Source organism: Trachemys scripta, chromosome 5 (genome assembly GCF_013100865.1).
Source record: "Trachemys scripta elegans isolate TJP31775 chromosome 5, CAS_Tse_1.0, whole genome shotgun sequence".
Taxonomy (NCBI): domain Eukaryota; kingdom Metazoa; phylum Chordata; order Testudines; family Emydidae; genus Trachemys; species Trachemys scripta.
In genome coordinates, this window is record NC_048302.1 from 11,276,831 (window position 1) to 11,297,638 (window position 20,808).

General features: G+C 42.7%; 1 protein-coding gene across 1 annotated transcript in view; it reads left to right on the forward strand.

Annotated features, from left to right (window-relative positions):
- ADAMTS3 (ADAM metallopeptidase with thrombospondin type 1 motif 3) overlaps positions 1–20,808 on the forward strand; it is a 192,033-nt gene that overhangs the window by 55,481 nt on the left and 115,744 nt on the right. Inside the window, 1 exon segment of the mRNA XM_034771735.1 lies at positions 11,575–11,731. Within this exon segment, the coding sequence (XP_034627626.1) occupies positions 11,575–11,731 (157 nt within the window).

The following is a 20,808-nucleotide window of genomic DNA, read 5'->3' on the forward strand; positions in this document are numbered from 1 at the left end:
CCATTAGCAGACTGGCCGCCAGTTTGCAGTGCTGAGCCCCCAAGATCACACCAAACTTGGTCTCTCCCGAATCCTGACTTTTCCCAGTCCCACTCAGCATACTACACTCACCTATGCGATTAATGATTGCACATTTGGACTCCATGGGCATGGCTACCCTTGCAGATGTACAGCGCTTTGAGTTCAACCAGCCTTTGGAGAGCACAGTAGGGAAAGCGCTGCAGTCTGTCCGCACTGACAGCTGCAAGTGCACTGGCGTTGCCACATTTGCGGCATTGGGAGCAGTGCATTATGGGCAGCTATCCCAGCATGCAAGTGACAGTAATGTGCTTTTAAAATGGGAGGGGTGGGGTGGAGTGTGACAGGGAGTGTTTTGTGTGTATGTGGGGGGAGAGAGAGTGGGTTTTGGGGGGGGGAGGGCTGAGAGCATGTCAGCATGCTGTCTTGTAAGTTCAGACAGCAGCAGGCCTCTCTCTCTCTCAGCATTCCACAGTAACGGCTTGCATGCCGGCTGTCAGAAACGGAGCTTTGAAAGGGCATTTCCGCATTCCTACAGGAGTTCAAAACAATGACAAGAGTGGCCACTTGACTTAAGGGGATTATGGGATGTTTCCGGAGGCTGATCAGAGCGCAGTAACGCAACACCTCGTTCACACTGATGCCTGGGTGTTGTAGCCAAGACACAGCAGATGTTATTCCTCTCGCCGAGGTGGAGTACCAGCAGCGTTGTCAGAGCGCTCTACATGCTTTGCCAGTGTGGACGGGTAGTGAGCTAGTGTGCCCGGCGCTCCTTTACTATGCTGTAACTCGCAAGTGTAGCCAAACCCTAAGATTCTTCTCTGAATTTAGCTTATTACACATACAGTGTTGAGGCTGGAAGGCCCAATTCACTGATCCAAACAGGAAGACCGCTGATGTCTATCTTCTGTAATCTGAGCGTGGGCACCTTTGAATGAGTTTGATATACTGTACAATGCTCACCATTAAACATTCAACACTTACAAACACTTTCTACACTATAAGCTGAAATAAACAACTTTTATCTCATGGAATGGACACATTATGCACACTTCAAGCCAACCTCCCTCCACTCTTGCTTTTTCCCCAATCTAAGGCTAGGGAAAACCAGGTATCATAGATACCATTGGCAAATTTTGGCTTTATAATGGTAGCCACTATAACTGTGCTAGCTAGCTACATGAGCTGTTCTGCTCTCTGGTTGTCCTCACCGTCAGAGGCTGGAGGGTGGGCTTTTGTAAAAATTCAAAGAGAATTATGCTCCCAACTGTCTTTGTAATCAAGGGGAGTTGAACATCAGAATTCCTCAAATGCCTTTGAAAGTTCCACGCAGAAAGTTCCCCTAATATTCAAGTTAAGCATATCTGTTTTTAATCTTCAGTCCATATCGTCTTGTTTTACTGCTCCAAATCAATTCCCTTTCCTCTCTTACATTAATATGCGTTGCATATTTATATAGAATCATGTTCCCCCTTAAATGCTGTTGATTTTGGCTAAATAAATGTAATTCCTTAGTGTAACTTTCCTTGTTAGGTTATTTTCTCTAGTCTTTGTATCATTTTGGATTTTCTTGTTGGTTTTTTTTATTGCCTCAATGTCTTTTTGAGGTTAAAAAGTGCACAATATTCCAGGTTTGAGGTTTACCAGCAAACAATGTAGTACTAGTAGTACATTTGCTCAAGCCTGTGAGAGATGCCTCTGTATGCTATATGTACCAGAGTAAAACTGACCACTTTCCTAGTGGCCTTTTACTTTGACTCAGGACCTTGTTCTGCTCCCATTTCAGTCAATAGGGAGTTTTGCTTTCAGTTTTTATTCCTTCATTATCTCTGGATTATAGAAACCTAGAAATACAGGACTAGAAGGGACCTCAAGAGGTCATCTAAACCAGTTCCATGCACTGTGGCAGGACCAAGTAAACCTAGACCATCCCCGATAGGTGTTTGTTCAATCTGTTCTTAAAAAAATTCTAAGGACGGGGATTCCACGGCCTCCCTTGGGAAGCCTATTCCAGATCTTAACTACCCTTGGAGTTGGATATTACAAAAACTTTCTAAATCTCCTTTGCTGAAAATTAAGCCCATTACTACTTGTTCTACTTTCAGTGGACATGGAGAACCATTGATCACTGTTCTCTTTATAACAGCCCTTAACATACATGAAGGCTGTTATGAGGACCCCCTCAAGCTTCTTGACTCAAGACTACACATGCCCAGTTTAGTTTGGGTTGAGGTGTGATGGAAGAGCTGCATGGGAAGGTGTTGGTGCATAGATCTATTTTGCATTATCTACCTCGGTTGTATGACGCCCATCTCTGTACTATCTGAGTGCCTCACAATCCTTAATAAGTTTTATACTTGTGGCAGCCCTTGATGTAGGGTATGGTTGTCTCCATTTTACAGATGGGGAACTGAGGCACACAAGAGTAACTGGTTTGGACATGGTTGTATGGGAAGCGTGTAGGAAAGCTGAGAATTGAACCCAGATCTTCAGTCTCAGTCCAGTATGAAACAGAGCAGGTAATAGACTGATATTTATTTCCAGGCCATACTCACACAAAGTTAGTAAGGGTTATAAAGCTTCCTCATTTAGCGCTCAGGGCCGGCTTTAGGAAGTGCGGAGTCCGATTCGAATACCCGGCGGTGGTCCAGTTCTTCGGCGGCTTTTCGGCGGTGAGTCCTTCAGTGCCGCGGAAGACCCGGAGTGAGTGAAGGACCCGCCGCCGAAGACCCGGACCGCCACCGGGTGAGTAAAAATTAAAAAGGTGCCTAAGTTAGGCGCTCTTCTTTTAGGGCGCGGGTACGGGGCCCTCTTAGGCGCAGGTCCCGATTCGGGGGAATCGGCCTAAAGCCGGCCCTGTTAGCACTAATGGTTTTGTTGTAGTTTTGTTTGTCTATTTTAGATACTATAGAAAATAGTAATAATAAGCAGGTAAACTTCCTAGAACCACAATCTTTAAATTAAGCATTTGCGTTAATTTGGCGGAATCATTGTACACATTAAGATGTTGTTTAATTTACAAGCAAAGCAGTAAAATTAACAATGGTCCAGGGCGTCAGATTATACTTTCCTGTATTTCCTCATAAATATGCTTTTGTGGAGAACTTTTTCAACTACATACTACTTCACTGAAACTGCACTGCGCTCTTTTTCTTCAAATGAATCTTTTACAAAAGGTGTTGTAAGCACTTGCTTTCTTTTCTCCGCTGGCTAGGGGTTTGTGAAATGTTCTGTGTTGGAATGCAGAGTTTTCGGTGCCGATCAGCTGAAAATGTAATGGTTGTGTAAGGGTGGATTGTATAAACCCAACCTCCTCCCTCTCCATCTACTTGGAAAATTGCAAGCTCCTTTTATTGATCCTTTTTTGGAAAAGGTTCCTCGGGACAAAAGCTGGATTCTGCATTTGCACTGGCAGTAGACTGGAGAAATGTAGCTAAAATACCGAGGTTTATGATCTGTATATGATTTCCACAAGAAGAGAGATCTTGTATATTTACAAATTCACCTTATGGTATTCTTTAGTTGTAAATACCATTTAAATAAAATAGGTATATCCCATATGTTTATTTATCTCATGGGACCCCAAAAGGTCATTGTGTCCAGCCCCCGCCTTCACTAGCAGGACCAAGTACTGATTTTGCCCCAGATCCCTAAGTGGCCCCCTCAAGGATTGAACTCACAATCCTGGGTTTAGTAGGCCAATGCTCAAACCACTGAGCTATTGTAAACCTTACGTCAGCAGTTGAGCTTGATATATATCACATTAGTCTATGTAAAACTGGTTGAAACAAGGTCTGGATTAGAGAGAAGTGAAACAATTCAGAAAAATGTAGATATTTCTGAAGATGTGTGAGGATGATCAATTCCCATCCAAGAAAAATTCCTGTTGTGAAAAGATCGAGAAGAGAATGTAAGAGAGTACTGAATAAACAGGTTCTGCAAATTACTCATATAGGTGTGAATTCTCCGTTCTCATCCGTGGACATTCTGCTTCACCAACCCTAATTTCCTTTTTATTGTGTGGGTTTTTAAGTGTCACTTACTAAAGCAGCTCAAACCATTAATATTTAAGAATTGTTGGGTACCAAAATAAAATTTCCCCCCTTCTTCACTCATACGCTACATCTGTTAAACTCCCTTTATTTCTATGGCACATGGACAATAAAATGCTTGAAATGGCCCAGCTTTATGCGTGTTAAAAATTCCAGGCACCCAACCGTAATACTTTGCAGGTAATTTAGCTCCACCAGATATTGTGGACTAGCTCCTCAGCGGTGCCAGAGTTCTGCTCGTGGCACGTGAAGATGGAGGAAAGGTCTGAGCTGTTTTGAAAATCTAACCATAGGTGTCGCGGTGTCAACTGTTGGATGCTGAGAAGCTTTGAAAATCTGCCCTCTTATTTAGGTGCCTTAGGAGATGTTACACTTTTTTTTTAAATTTGGCTAATTGTACATGGTAAACACTTGGAAATCTAGCTCTGAGCTGAAAAAAAATCTGCCCCTCTGGGTCTATTTCTTTCACAAGTGTAGCACTGTTAACTTCAGTGGAATTTAAGCAGCATCGGTGAGAGAAGACTGTCTCTCTTTAATGTAACATCTATTTGAATGTAATAACATTACTGAATATCACTTAGTCTACAATGGTTAGTTACATTCATTCAAGATTAAGGGCTTGATTCTATTCTTACCTACACCAGTACATCAGAATAACAGAACTTCTAGCCCTCCTCTTTTGCATTGCCGTTTCAAAGGTTGAAATTCCTCATAGACTTTGCCAATATTTTAATAATTTAATTTTCCTTAATAGACAAAAGTGGATCTTTGGATTTTTGATTCTTTGGCTGTACTGTAATGCAGTTTACTTGCACATACAGGTTGTAGGATACTGGTAATCTTTGGGGGATATATCATAAAGGGATAGGTGGAGAATGACATGTGAGTAACAGGTAGACAAATGGATCAACCCCACTTTTCTGTATGCAATACCTTCCCATTTGTACCAACAAGGTGAGACTCGGCAGTGCAGGGCCAGCTGCAAAGCACACAAGTAGCCCAAAAGGCACAAGCAAAAAATCAGTTTCGAGCTACAATAGAGGCAGAAAGATCAGACTAGAAAGGTAACTCAGTAGGGAAATGCAGAAGATAGGTGCTTGATAGCATAGAATATATAAAAAGAAACCACACATCAGTGCTTAGGGCGCTACTGTACAGTGCTCATCTGAATTTTTTCCTGGGATGGATGGCTAATGTGTAAGTGTACATCCATGTTGCCTAAAACTTGCCTCCTTTTGGCTTCACCATGTGCCCTTTCACTTTGCACTGCTCCTCACACGCTTTCAGGATATAGCTGAACTTCAATGCCTTTTGCACCACCACTAGAATTTCCACTAGATATGTTAGTAGTGCAAATGGTCTTTGTATGCTTGATCCCCTCCTATAACTAGCTTTTTACGTTACCACAGAATAGAGCCTAATGCATTTTCCCAGGTCTGCATTTGTTTTTTGTATATGGTGACCAGATAACCCATTGGTCCTCGACTGTCCTGATTTTGTGAGGGGTAACTTGGGTGACCATACTGAACCACATCTTTTTATCCTGGTTTCCATATAATCTGCTAGTCTCCAACCTAGCACCTGCACCTCATTTTTGCTTGAAGCAATCCCATGACCTCCTCCCAAGTTCCCCCACAGGGGCTAGGCAGCAAGATGACGTTAGGATATGTACTCTTTGGTACCATGTCTCTCAATCCCTATTTCTTGTAATATAGCCTGAAATTTGTAGAGACACAGAGACTGGTACAATCTCCCTTAGAGAATTTGGTAAATGAATTAACATTTTTGAATTCCAATTACAAAAACAATCATTCCTGGGTTCTGCCACCCCAGAGCTGGACTCTCCAGTCCTGCCTGGCTTCCCTTTCCTGAGGGAAGGTTGGCTGGGGTGACCCCACCTGGACTGGGCCGTGAAGGTGAAACTGTGTTCTGCCCACAGAGAAGGCTGATTTCTACAATAAGAGACTGTATTGGGGAGGAAGGAGACGACAGACATTTCCTTAGGCCTTTGGCTTTTTCGGCACCAGCTGCAGCTTCTGCAGTGCCTTGGAGTAAAATCCCCTAAAAGGCAAATGCAGTAACGTGACTGGGAATGAGGCAGGGAGATTGTTCAGATTAATTGTTAGAAGTTGCAAGTAAAATAGTAGAATTTCTCTCAGAAAAGGCTCTGCCACAGAGAGGTCTGATTGAGCCTGGCTTCTATTGTGGAGCCCTATTAGAGCTGTTGGGAACTTCAGAGGTGGGACGTTTCTCATGCTGCCATTGATGACCAGTCTGCTTCTGCCCCCAAAGCTGCGAGTGATCCGAAGTACCATTATAATGGCTCTGTGGGCCATCGCACGATGGATAACACTGTTGTGTGTTACAACAAGCCGGGCAGAGGCTTGCCGTCCCAGAATTCTCTGGTGTAGAGGTGGCTGAAGTGCTTTGGCATGGGAGGCGTCTGCCTCCACTTTTAAAAAATGTAAAAAGTGAATTTAAAACACTTGAAAATGCTGGAGAATGAAGTCCTTTGTTCATCCACAGAAAAAGTAGCAGCAGCATATAAGCTTCTTCAATGGGCTCCATCAGTGTACCTCAAACCTTCTCTGGAATGATCGGGAATGCGTGGCTGGCTATTCAGTTCTTAGCCTCTCCGCCAAGGTCCCCAGCAAGAGTGCTGGTTGCAAAGATGTTTTTTTGATGTGGAACAGGATTGAGCCCGTGACCTCATTTCTCGTAGGTAATTAGATGGTAATGGCTTTCAGTCACTACTGACCCACAATGGATATGAAACTGTGATTCAGAGCGGAAAGGCTCCGTATTCCATTACCAATACTGTGACACAATCATGGACTGACACAGTATCAAGTTATAAAAACAGGATACTGAACCTGTTAAGGTAGGAATGCATATAAGGCTTACCAGGTTCTGTGTTTATTGCCACCCATTCCAGTTGTTCAGTGACTTTGTAATTCAATATTAACTGTTAGATCAGGAACACATCCATAGGATGCCATTAAATGCCAGGAAATGTTAATAATAAAAAGGTAACATGTTCTCATTGATCAAGATTGCATTACTAACTCTAAATCAAGGACACTGCATTAACTATTTGTGTGCAATCCAGATGTATGTCTAGGCAAGAACACTATTATACATCTTTTATGGAAAATCTGGTGTGTGCTACAGTTTGTGCCTGATGATAATGCAGTCAGAGTAGAATATGCTTTCTAAATTGAGCGGTTCTGCTTTGCCAGGTATTTTTGCATGGCAAGTCATCCTGAACCTATGCCATTTTCTTCTCTCTGTTTTATACTATTTAAATTTGCATTTCATAATATCAACTCAGATTAATTTTGCATGCTTGTGTGAAATCGGACACTTGCTTTGGGTACTGTTGGCTTTAGAGTAATTAATTGGTTTTAAATGAACATTCCCCTCCCCCCCCCATGTTACTGTGGCGGCAGAAGATTAAGTTAAGGGGAGTGTTATTAGGTACAGTAAATGAGTTGGGGTTTTTTTGTGGTAGGTCTGTCTTAAAAACATGGTTTATATTCTGTACATATAAAAAAACATGGAAATTTCACTTAATTCTTGCAACTTATTCTGCTATTCCTTGTACAAAAAGGCACACACATTATGAATAACATAATTATGGGCTCCTTTCTTTTTTGTAGACTTAACACAGAAAAGAAAAAACACACATTAAAGCAGGGAAGGGAAGCCAGAGTTACCTTCTGGACTTCAAACTGCCTTTGGACACAGCTACTTTCAAACTGTAGGCAAACAGCTTTGTAGAAATTGGGTTATTTAAACAAAATGTGTGTGCCAAAATAAGGTCTTACACCAGTAACATAGCAACTGTAGGCACAAACTCACTTTTGGCCAGAAAAATGGCAAGAAAATAAACCATTAACATGCAAAGGGACTTGTTCATTCCCAGTCTAATAATGCTGGTTATCCACAAGAAAGGGAAAAAACTGTGTGATGTTACTTGACTTATTCCAGCCTAAAAATCACAATGATTACTGCCACTCATATAATAAAAATAAAGGAAAAATGAAACAGTAGTATTTACAGTTACTTAAATTCCATAATATTTAAGTAATGTGTTAACCATCAAAATGAATAAATGATGGTAACAGATTATTTTATTATTTAAGTGAATTCAGTCAAACTGTTTCAAACACCCTCCCACCCCTCCGAAAGAATGATGTAGGCAAAATATGTGGTTTGGCTCCTGACCCCACTGAAGTAAATATTCTTCATGCAGTAAAGCATTTTGGAAACTAAAGCTATCTATAAGAATAATAAAATCACAATGACTTTGTTGCTCAGTATGAATGCTATTGGAAATCATAGATATTTCAGATAAGTTTTATTGATGATTGCAATTGATATCACCTTTCATTTCCTTTAGACATTTCTCTCCAGTAATTTATAACGTAGGGTCCAATCCTGATACTACTGGACACAAGGGTTGCCAATTTTGATTGGACGTATTCCTGGAGGTTTCATCACATGACATAATCTTTAATTAAAGATTAATCTTTAATTCCTGGAGACTCCAGGACAATCCTGGAGGGTTGGTGACCCTAGACAGTACGTATTGCTGTTTAAAGGCAAATCCACTGATTTCAAGGTACAGCAGTGAAAACCAAGTAGGAGATCCAGCATGCTATACATTCTTATGGATATAAGAGTGCAGCTTTTCAGTACACCTCCCATTCTTCAAATTCTAAGGAAAAAAGCAGTGGTAGGTGATAGTGTTCATGACACTTTGAGGGAATTTTTTTGATGACTTCTTAAATTTGTAACTTTTGCATTTTAAACCTTCACAGTTCATTTACATCTGACCTATTGAGACTGAGCTGAAATAATTTTTCTATTTCGTACAAAAGCCCATAGTGTCGTTATGATTCAGAATTGAAATGCAAAGCTTTGGTTTCCGTTGGAACTCTGTCCCCATGCATGTCTGCAAAATTACTGATGGGGAAGGGCTGCCTTTCAGCCTTCCCGATCTTGTGCTGCTCCGGCGGCTGAAGAGGCACCTGATGTAACTCCCTGGGGCCTGTCTAACTTAAAGGGATCCGGAATCTTCAATGCACCTACCAGTCCCGACACACTTCTCACACCAGGCCTTGTAAGCAGATCCCTGGTGAGAACTAGGGCTTTTGTAGCCTCTTGATGCTGCTCTGGTCCTTTTGCCCAACTTGGACCAGGGGGTTAGGCTCTCAGCCCAGATTGAGTTCAGCTCCCATTCAGTGCGCCAGGATCTTGTGAGTATCTGGACCCAGTTGCGGGTGTTGAGCACTTTTGAAAGTCTGCCCCTAAATCTCATCTTATTCCATACAGTATATGTTCAGTGTGGTTACAGGCAGGGCCATAACTTTGAAATTCATGGCTTACATGCATTTAAATCCTCTGCCAGAATGTTACATTGAAAAGCTCTTTTGCACTGAATTTCTTTGGTTTCTGAAAAGAGAGGAGAAGAATAATCAATATGCCACTCTCTAAAGATAATGCATTGAAATAAATGCATGTTAGTCAGCGTGAGAGTTTGAAATGTCGTCTTATTGGCGAAAGGTTTCGTCGCACTAGATTTCGTTTTCTAGGGGGGAGCCATACTCGGGTGTTCGCCTCAGTCAAAGCTTATTTCTGCCATTTTAAGAATGCCACCGTGCCTTTGCTCTTGCACACTGATGTGACACCTGCGATGCATAACTTTGTGACTTTATGGTTGGATCACAGCAATGTTACACATTATAGACTGGGTTACTTGTCATCCGAATCTGGTATCTGGAGTTGATGCAGAAGGCTGCACCATGTTGACTGATTGGGAATTAATGTAAGAAATTCTGCTCAGTTGCTTGTTTGCTTCTGTACTTATCTGTACATTTCTGTGCACGCCTAGTATTAGGCTTTACTTGTAGAGGGGAGCTCTCAGAAATGCAGCGAGGGGTTTGCTGGTCATACACATACCAGCCCCAGCAGCTCCCAGGGACGCTGTGCAGGCTGTGCAGAAAAGGTTGTACTTGGGGCTGTATTCCCTGTATTCTTTTCCTAACCCTCTCATCCTACCACCTGAACCCTGCCTCATCTGGAGCCCATTTTCCCCGCCCCCCCCAGCCCACATGGGGAGAGGGCTGTGCTGAGTTCAGCTGGGAGGGGAGATGGTGCTGCTGAGGTGGCTGGTTTGTCCTCTGCCCCTCACTCCCCAAGGAAGCACTGTGATCGAGGAGCAGAGGGCCCCTCTGCACTTGGCTGTGTGTGTGTGTGTGTGTGTGTGTGCGCGCGCACGGCCTGCCCAGTATTCCCACATTGGGATGTCTCTGTGTAACTCAGATACTTGGATGCAAAGTGACTAAATCGTACCATAGGGGAGAGAATATTGAACAACATTGAAGAAAGATTGGTTGCATAATGATGGTTTATAGTCACCTTCTTGCCTGGTACATACGTTTTTATATAGGCGTTGATGGTTTATATTATGCCTTTGAAAGTAGGTGGCAGATTGCTCAAAATATAATAGCCCATTGGCGATACCAGTGAAAAAACACATAGTCTGCATATGCGTTTTTTCCACATGTTCACTGTACCCAGTCACTCTGCCAAACAGAATATAGGCTGCTGCTCTCTGAGCTAAAGGAAGTTTGAAAGCTCAAGGCTTTTTTTTTTTTTTTTCCCCCTAAGAGGATTGTTTAAAGACTGTCTTCCCCTTGATTACACTGCTTACTTCTCTCACCATTGGTTGCTGTGATTTACATTCAAGTTATCAGAAGATGACTTTTTACTACGTGATCATGAACCTGATTCTCCTTTCACTCCTACCCGCCTGGTTTATGCTGATGTAAATGATTCCAGTGAGTTTAGTCCCAGTTAATACTAGTGTCAGTGAAAGCAGAGTTAAGCCTTACGTCTGTAAGTCCAGTTCACAGCCCTGCCAAGAGAAAGGTACAGAGAGGAGGGGTTTGAATGTCCTGTTCATCCACAGGAATCAATAATTAGGAGGTTGAATGGCATGCAGTTGTTTAGGGGGAGTGTCCAGGTGACTGTAGTCCAGTAAAATTAAGGCCCAATCCTGTAAGGTGTTGAGCACTTCCTGTGGGATGCTGAGCACAGACGAATTGAAGACACTTGGCACTGTATTCATCAAGCCATAAATATCTGTATTAATTAAAATATCAGTCTTACTCATTGCATACAAATGCTAGAATTCCTGTTAAACTTGTGCCTTAAGCATGTATTTTGTTGTGGGGGGTGTGTGTGTTTGAGAGCTTGTCTATGGACAGGTCAAAATACTCAGTAGCTAGAAATATTCTGGATCCAGTGTAAAGCCCAAATAAAAACAAACCCAACAATGATTTTATTTTACGGTACAGTAATCTGTGTTAGGTTCAGTTGCTGGCATTTGTACTCTTCACACATCTTTAAAATGTCAGTAGACGCTTATCAATGTGTCGAGTCAGGAAAATGGATTTTTGACATACTTTGTGCTCTTCCTCTCCTCCCTCCTCACCAGGCTGGAATGATAAGAACTGATAAGGATGAATATTTCATTGAACCTTTGGAAAGAGGCAAACAAATGGAAGAAGAGAGAGGAAGAATTCACGTGGTCTACAAGAGATCAGCTGTAACACAAGATCCCGGCGACATGCTCCTAGACTTCCATACGGAAGGTACAGCAGATGTCCATGGTTGCTTAGAAATCTATTCCAGATAGCTATAGATTCTTCCATTAACCTTTGAAAAAAGCAATTTTGACTAAGATAGATGAAAAATAAAATAATGTGTCACTGAAATCTTTCCTCGGTTACATATACACAGTGTGCCCTGATGACGACAACAACAGGTTTTCATGCATATTTGACAGCAGAACTTGGCCATGCATTTTTTTAAAAGAAATGTTGCAAAATACTTTGCTCTTTAGAAGCCTGATCCTGCTCTCATTAAAGTCAATGGCAAAATTCCTATTGACTTCAGCGGAAGCAGCAATGCGCTCTACATAATGTGAGAAGATCTTGTGGGATATTTCATGTAACTAGAAATGCTCACTCACATAAATTGAATATCCCACACAGCTTACAAAACTTTTGTTTGAACTTTTGGGGTTTTGTTTCTTTTCCCAGTGATGGCTATGTTGTACAAATGGCTGTGATTTTTAAACCCTCTACTGAATGTGATTAATGCAATTTCAAAATAATTGGTTTGATAGGATATGTTTTTACATAACCAAGAGTTGCCCTCAATTTTCAAGCCAATGTGGTTGGTCCATCTGAAAATAATTATTGTGCAGTCTTGTCCGTTAGAGTTTTTTTCTCTTTAACTTTTTACAAATGCTTGAGGGCCCAAGACATAGAGGAGCAAATAGCAACTTTTTTTCAAATAAGGCTGGAAACATTGAGGTGGAGCACAGGCTGGAGATTTTAAAAAAGGCTTTTGTTTTTCAGATGTATCAGAGAAACAGCTTTTTGATATTAGTGAGCTGTCTAATCCAGGGCTTCTCTACCCCGCCCCCCACCCAGGTTGAGAACAGGTTTCAAGGGGTTGGGACTTCACTTTTTCTTAATGTTTAGAGGAAGGTGGGGGGCCCAGACATTTTCCTCTTGTAAGTTGTGTGGTGGTACAGTATGGAAAGGATGAGACCCACTGCTCTAAACCACCGGTTGTTGACATGTCTAGCTGTGGAATACATGTTCATGGACGGAATGGGAGGATAGTGGTGATCTCAAGTTGACCCTCTTGAAAACTTCAAGAGATTCTTATTTTCATTTTGATACCACAGCTTTCTTATTAAAGGGTAGGGAAAACTTGTTCCCTTTCAATGCTCTAACTTTTCTCCCCGCCATCTTTCAGTTTTCCATCCTCCCCCAATTGTCTATGCACCCATACCCCAATAACAAGGCATAAATCTGTGCTTGTAATTAACCAAGCCATGAGTGGTACTGTTTATGGAAATGGAAAAAACAAGGTTGGTAAAATCTTTGACAGGCAGAAAACAAACACTGCTGCACAGCAAGTCATCACAGAGTTAAATTGTTCATTGTGGGTTGGCAGCTTCTCTCCAAAAGATAGCAGCTTTATACCTAATCCCAGCTGGTTTCTACCAAGTTGAACAGCACCTTACCTCTTAGCCAGCATCGCAGGCTGATTTACACAGAGCTCAGCAGCACCTCGTTGTATTGTAAACTATTTGCAAACCAGTCTGACTGAATCTGAGGAGGGTCAGAGCCAGTGCATACTTGATGATAAAGGAGCAAGATGTGGAGCAGCTGCATCTGGTGAGCTTATGGAAACAGGCTCAGCATTGCATTCCCCAAGCAGCCCTCCTAGGATGCTAGGCATGATCCATACAAGTCCTGTGCTAGCTCAGGTTGTTGCAAGCTTAGGAGTGCAGTAAACTCCACGCCATGCAGCTGCTGCCAGAGGAGGGGAAATGGGGATAGAGACTGGGGTCCCTCTGTTTTAAATAAACTGGAAAATTGGTTGCTTCATTTGGAGGCAGTGAGGGACACCTGGGGGTAGTGTACTGCAGCCTGTCTCCTTTCCGACTGCCAGATGGTGGTGATGGGGTTGCCTAACTTAAGATTCCTCTAGCTGGCTGTCAGTCAGACAGGGAAAACCACCATCCCTTCCTTTCCCCCCAGACCTGAAGTTCTTACTTTGCATGTTCAGAACTTCTCAGAAGCCCACAGTCCCCAGCTGGGAAGGAATGAAAACTTGCTCCCACAGGAGGGGAAAAGTTGGGCAATTGTGTAAGCAGTATCTAGGGGTCAGATGTGACGGGGAGGGAAAGTGCTCCTCCAAGCTCCGCCCACAAAATAAGCTCTGCCCACATGAGATGCTACTCACAGTAGATTGCACAGATGTTCAAAACATGACCACGTGTGCGATCTGCGTTGATTGAACTTCGCTTCTCCTCAGGAGGGTCTGAATGCACACGTGGGCTGTACTGAGCTCCTCGTGCTCCTCTTGCCCTCAGTGAGGCTGGCATGTTCCAATGAGCTTCTTGAGCTTGGTTCCCCTTTGGGGCGAGGGGGCTCTGTTAGGTTCCTTCGGTTTGAGTCCTTCTTGACTGGGAACTGGGGGAAAGTGGCAATACTCTCCCAAGCCTATTGACTGGTGCTGCCAGAATGAGCCAGGAATGAGTGGGAGTTTTGTACTGAGCATTTAGAAAAGCTGTTTACTCATCTGAAAGTTGATTATACTAGGCAGATGGAGTCTCCTACCCCTAAACCTGTGAAATTGGCCTAAGAGACTGTAGCATGGAGTTAAACTGTAATGGCCAAATTCTGCCCAAAGATATGCACGCACATTTCCCACTGACTTCCTTAAAAGCTTCTCAGATCTATCCATCAGAAGGCAGAATTTAACCTTTAACATACTTGCATTCCCACTGATTGGTTTTGTCAGACAAATTACCATCATCTTTTTTTTTTTTTTAAAGAAGATGATACAACTTATCTAAACATATAAAAAGTGCAAAATAAAAGATACTGGTAGGGCTGGTCAAATTTTTTCTAATTTTAAAGACTTTTTAAAGATTTTTTAAAAAACTTTTGATAGTTTTCTATGGAAACTGTTGGCAAAAAATGAAGACTGTCAATTGATGGGGTATTTTCTGGGTTTGGATTTTGCACTGCCATCTTTGGTCACATGGAAGGATATTTTCAACTCAAAACTTGTCATTTTAGAACCTCCTCAGACCTCTTACCTCCACCTGATCTTCCCCCCCCCCCCCCCCCCCCCCAATCTGTATTCCAAAATGTGGAAGTTTTTCCATTTTGGAAAAGTAATGAAAATAAAAACCTTTTGATTAAGGGAATCAAAGAAATATCAAATCTGCTTTAAAAAACAATAGAATGAAAACCTTTAAAATTTTTGTGAAGGTCCTGTGGAAACCCCCTCCTCCCCCTGCAGGTGTTAGAGAATATCCAACTGATGGGTGAATGCTTTCATTAAGATGCAGGGTGATTAACTAAGGTGCCAGTGATTAAACATAAAACAGCTGTCATGATAATAGCTTTAAGTTTTCCATTTAGAATAGTATATCCCTAGAACCTATCAAGAGACCAAAGGTGAAACTCTGACCCTAATAAAGTCAACAGCAAAATGACCAATTATTTCGGGGGAGGAGGGTCAGGATTGAAGCATAAATATCTTAAAATAAATTGCCAGACCTGACACAGTGCAAACCGCATTCTATTTATATTATATAGAATTTTACATTTTATTTTTTATTCTGATAATGAAGTAAATACAAGGCAAATGGTAAGGTGCTTAATGCATAGCCTGCTATATAAATCAAAGTACACAAGGAGATTGTGAGTATATGATATTAGCAATTATTACTATCTAGTGTTCTCATCCTAGTAGGCATAAATACATGATATATCTGTGTCTCTATTATTTTGGACAGTCACTACAGGTACACTGGGTTTCAGCTGTAATTGTCAGAGGTCTTAGAAAGGTAGGTGCCTTAGATTCAAAATGTATTTCTACAGGAGAACTAATGATGTCTAAAGCTAATAGATAATGTTTGTGAGCACTCTTGCACCAGTAAAGCATCGAAGCAATACCCTGTGCTGGTTCCTGATTACGCTGTCCCTGGCTATTCATAGCCTCTTTGGGGAGTGGTGCCAGGATATGCTGTACATTACAGTATTTTGATCACTTATTTTCTGCGTGTAAATCCCTTTCCTTTGAATTATATCAAACCCCCAAGATACTGCTGTTTCAACATTTGCTGAATGCCTTAGAGTTACAAACCTGTTCAAATTCTCAGGTGTGCCTCTCCTGCATCCCTGTGCTAGAGAGAGCAGGGAAAAGAAGTGGCAACTGGTAGAATGGACTGTGCTCCCTCTATCCAGCCGGTCTTCTCTTGAGTGAAAATGGGAGAAAAGGAGAATAAACAAAGGCCAAGACTTTAACAGTGACCAGTTATTTTGATGCCTCCATTTTGGGGGGTCCACCTTGAGACACTGTGAAGGGACCTCGCTTTCAGAAAGAGCTGAGCACCCATGTTCTGAAAACCAGGCCTCTCTAAGGTGTCCCAATGGGCAACTAAATCACTAGCTGCTTTTGAAAATCTTTGCTAAATTCTTTACTCCTTCGCTTTTCCCTTGAAGAGGAGGCAACCTAGGCTTTCTTGTCACAGCCACCTCCCCCAGAACCTACAGGGAGAGCTGTGCAAACAATGTAAGATGCATACCAGTGTGACTTTAGCAGTGTAAGAGGCATATTTTTTTAACCTAGATCGTGGGTAAAGCTCACAATGGGAGAGGAAGGCATAAGGAGTGTATAACTTCTGTGATCAGGAATGCTTCTCAATTGCCCCCTTGGGACCAACTGGCTGAACAAGAGGATGGTGGGGGCATAGTTGGAGTCCTGACTCTGTCCTCCCTTTCGTACCAGCCAGCAGAGATGACTGGTTGTGCAAGGAATTATTCTGCACTCTTAAAGGAGATGTAGGAAATGTTTCCCCTCGTTGTAACTGGGAAGCTCTGGGAGTGCCTCCCTGGTGCATAAGACCTCCCGTGCTCCCCCTGGGGTGGTACAGCTCTACACCCGCCGCAAACACAGGACTGTGGCTTTTGGTGTCAATTAGTTCTCAATCATCTAGTTTATCATTCAAGCTCGTCCTATTCTAAGGTTATTGCATGTTTTGGTTTCACTTTCAAAGCTTGGGAACCCCCCCTCCTTCACCCCCCAATTCAAATTCAGGGCCCAATGCTTTACAAAACTAGTGTTTCAACCCTAAAGAAAATTCCAATGCTTCTTTTGTTGAACTAGGGTTTTTTGGGGGGGGGGGGGAGTTTTGGAATCTAGAGTAGTTCATGCTGCTTCTGAATGTTTCAGTTCATTTTAAATGCATGAGACAGTAGTCTTACAGAAGCAACTGAAAACTAACAAGTCTGTGAAAAGGTAAGAATGTATTAAATAGGCTTCCTCACCACTGGCATTTACCTTAATCATTTGAAATGTCCCCAGGGTAAATCCATTATAAGCAGATTTTTATTTATTAGATAGAGTGCCAAGTGATTGGTCCAGCTTTGGGTTACGGTAATAGACATTGCAGTTAAGGCGGTCAAGTCACCTGAGGAGGAATGAGTGGGAGTTTTGTACTGAGCATTTCGGAAAGCTGTTTACTCATCTGAAAGTTGATTATACTAGGCAGATGGAGTCTCCTACCCCTAAACCTGTGACTAGTATTATATTTGTAGAACAATATTCTTATTATGTTTATGAAGGTAGTGTTTGGAAGAGCTATCAAAATAATGCTGGATCTTTACACCGTTTTTTAAAACTATGCATACCCGCTTCTAAGAGAGTGTAATAAAAAATACAAATTTTCCTACAGTAGATAGATGTCTTCCTTGCTGTACATTTTCAGGCAGTATCCTACATACTTTATTTTTATGCTTTCCAGTTAATAACTTACATGTATAACATAAAATCTCTGAATGCAGTAAGGCAATAATGTCCAGTAGATAAAGTAGAGGACTGAGAGGCTGTACTCTTGGATTCCATCCCCAACTCTGCCACTGATGAACTGTGTGACCTTTGGTAAGTCATTTAATTTCTGTGTGCTTCCATTTACCCACTTGTAAAATGGGTAGAATAATATTTACCTGTGATATGTGATATGGGTTATTGTTTGCAAAGTGCTTTGAGCTCCTCAAATATAAAAATGCAAAATATTATTTTTTTTTATTTGGAAAAATTGATGTTGAGTGATTATTTGTATTTAATTTTATTTTAAAAATTAGATTTTACTCTACAACTTAACTGTTTGTTTGCATATGGATGGGTGAGAGAGTATTTAGTGTTCTAAGAATCAATTTTGAAAAATCTAGACTTCATAGGGCCCCAGGTTTGAATTCTGCCTGAGGTATTTTGTCCTTCAGAGGTAGATGTTGAGCTCAGAGCATTTCACTTGGTGTCGGACTGCCAGATGAAACTTTACAAATCAGGGGCCTTGCTGCTGTGTGAGACCATTATGGATGGGATTCTGGCCACACTGAAGTCAATCAGAGTTTTGCCATTGACTTCAGTGGAGCCAGGATATCGCCCTCTCCATTTGAGTGGTGCCTTAGACCAAAAGTATATTTCAATGTCTCTGGCCAAAATACCTCTTCAACTGTTTTTATTTTAAGTAGAAGTAAAATGGAAGGAAGAAATTAGTTCTTTGTGGGGGAGTGAAGCTGGCGTAAATTAGGGGCCTAGAATACAAGCAGCAATGGGGTTAGCCTTTGCCTCTGTTCAGCCACAGAATGGAGGTCCTGTGACTTGAGCTTCCTTCTTAGGAGTGTTTTGGGTGTCGTAAGGCAGAATTCCTTGTGCTGCAGGGATGAAGTGAAAAGCAATATGACCATATCACCACAGAACTCTTTCCCCCTATGCTTTTCTATCCTGCTGCCTTTACCTGTGGGTACATGTGTGGTCTTAGATACCATATGGCTAATCCGTCTAGTTATGCAAGGCTTTGTTTTCTGTTCTTCAGCAGGCCAGCCATTCTCGGTCTTCCACATATTGTTTTACTGCAGTGGATGGACGTCCTTGACCATTGCTGGACCAATGCGGCTATTTCCGTCACTAGTTTGGTTAAAAAAAAAAAGAGAGCCTGCTGTCTCCATTGTTTTGGGTTAGGCTGCTCCCCAAGGGAGTAGCTGGTTAGGAAGAGAATTGCTGCCTGCTACCCACACTGGCCAGATCAGAGCCAGGAAATCAGGAGAGTTCTTTCTAACAGAGAAATAGAGGGAGGGAAAACAGCCTAGAGAAACTCCTTTATCCACATGTAAGGAAACAGGGCCCTTGAAGGAAATTTCCTTCCCTGCAGGATGATAGCTAAGGCTGAAGAACTGGGAAGTCCCATTTTATAAAAGGGCGGGATCCGAACAGAAATGGCCAGAAGAAAAATGGCTTCAGCTAGCTGAATTTATCTCTAGGAAAAGTGGAGTGTGTATCACCAAGTGCAAAACTTCAGGGGAATTCTTCACTGTCTATAAAGCAGAGGTGGGCAAACTACGGCCCACGGGCTGTATCCGGCCCTTCAGACATTTTAATCTGGCCCTCGAGCTCCAACCACAGAGTGGGGTCGGGGGCTTGCCCCACTCCACATGGCTCCTGGAAGCAGCAGCACATCCCCCCTCTCTCCACCTCCTACACATAGGGGCAGCCGGGGGTTCCGCACACTGCCCCCTCAGCTCCCATTAGCCAGTAACCCCGGCCAATGGGAGCTGCAGGGGCGGTGCCTGCAGACAGGGCAGAGCTGCCTGGCTGAGCCTCTGCATAGAAGCTGGAGGGGAGGATGTGCCGCTGCTTCCAGGAGCTGCTTGAAGTAAGCGCCGCCCGGAGCCTGCACCCCTGACCCTCTTCTGCGCCCTAACCTCCTGCCCCAGCCCTGATCCCCCTCCCTCCCTCCAAACCCCTTAGTCCCAGCCCGGAGCACCCTCCTGCACCCCCAACCCCTCAGCCCCACCCCAGAGCCCGCACCCCCAGCCGAAGCACTAAGCCCAACCCCCAATTTTGTGAGCATTCATGGCCCGCCATACAATTTCCATACCCGGATGTGGCCCTCAGGCCAAAAAGTTTGCCCACCCCTGCTATAAAGCATCTGACTGGAGAGCAAAACGGTAGCTTGTAACTTTCACAGGCACTGAGGTTCTCTGGAAGAGAGATTAATGGAACTTTGTTTTCAGGCACTGTATAGAATATGTACATAGAAAGCTTCAGTTCAGGTGATGAGCTGTGAGTGGCTGAATTTGAAATGTGTCATTTTGGTCTGTCTGTCTTGTGGTTAAAGTGAATTTACTGTGTGAATCGTGATTTCTGTGATTCTCTGCCAACCCAGAATGAGGTTTCCTTACAACCTCACAGGCTCCCATTGACTAACCTGCTTCAGAACAGAGATTCTAAAGGGGGCACTTTCACTACGGTCTGTGGGAAGCTAGCCCCCTCAGGCCGCCACCTACACTACAGAGACAACTATCCTGAGTGTAACCGGGATGGGACAAGGCTGAGATGAACAGCATTCAGTTCATCCACGTGTCAGCTGGGCTTGTCCATTGACACCCAACCTGATGCACAGCCACGTTTGCATGTCCTTGCATTCTGGGAAATCTAGGCAGCTGGCTTTCCCCTACCTCCTCCACAACTGAAGCCATGAGTAGTAGATTGATGCATTTTTGGATGTTGTCCCAGAGGATTGGAAGATAGTTAACTCAGTTACACCAAAATGGCTAGGCTGTCTGATACACATAGTGAAAGACCCTAGTTAGAACGTTCATCTTAGAGCCCTCACAAACAGGATTGAAACACAAAGCCACACAGTTAAGGACCATACTAACCATTTGTGGAATCAGCCACAACCTGGGTGAAATGTGTACAGTAGACAGGGCCTTGATTCTCAGTGGGAGTCAGGTTGTTAAATCCCTGTACAGCATGATGTGAATATATCCCGGAGAGAGAAAGTAGGATAATAATCTTGTTGGTAAATCTAACCAACCAGCATTTAGTCCTGGTATTAAATTCAAGCCAGTTCAAGAATCCACATCTGCAATAAAGATTCCCCTCTTGTATCAAATAAACAGCTCAGCAATTGACTGAGTGCCAAAAATACTATATTTATTCATCTAAGCATACTGTTGTATAATGTAGTGCTAAAAAGTCAGTCGTCAGTCTGCTGGGAGCGATCAAGCAAGAAGCCTTCAGAATAGTTCCACACATTGATGGATGAGAACTTTGCTTTGCTTTT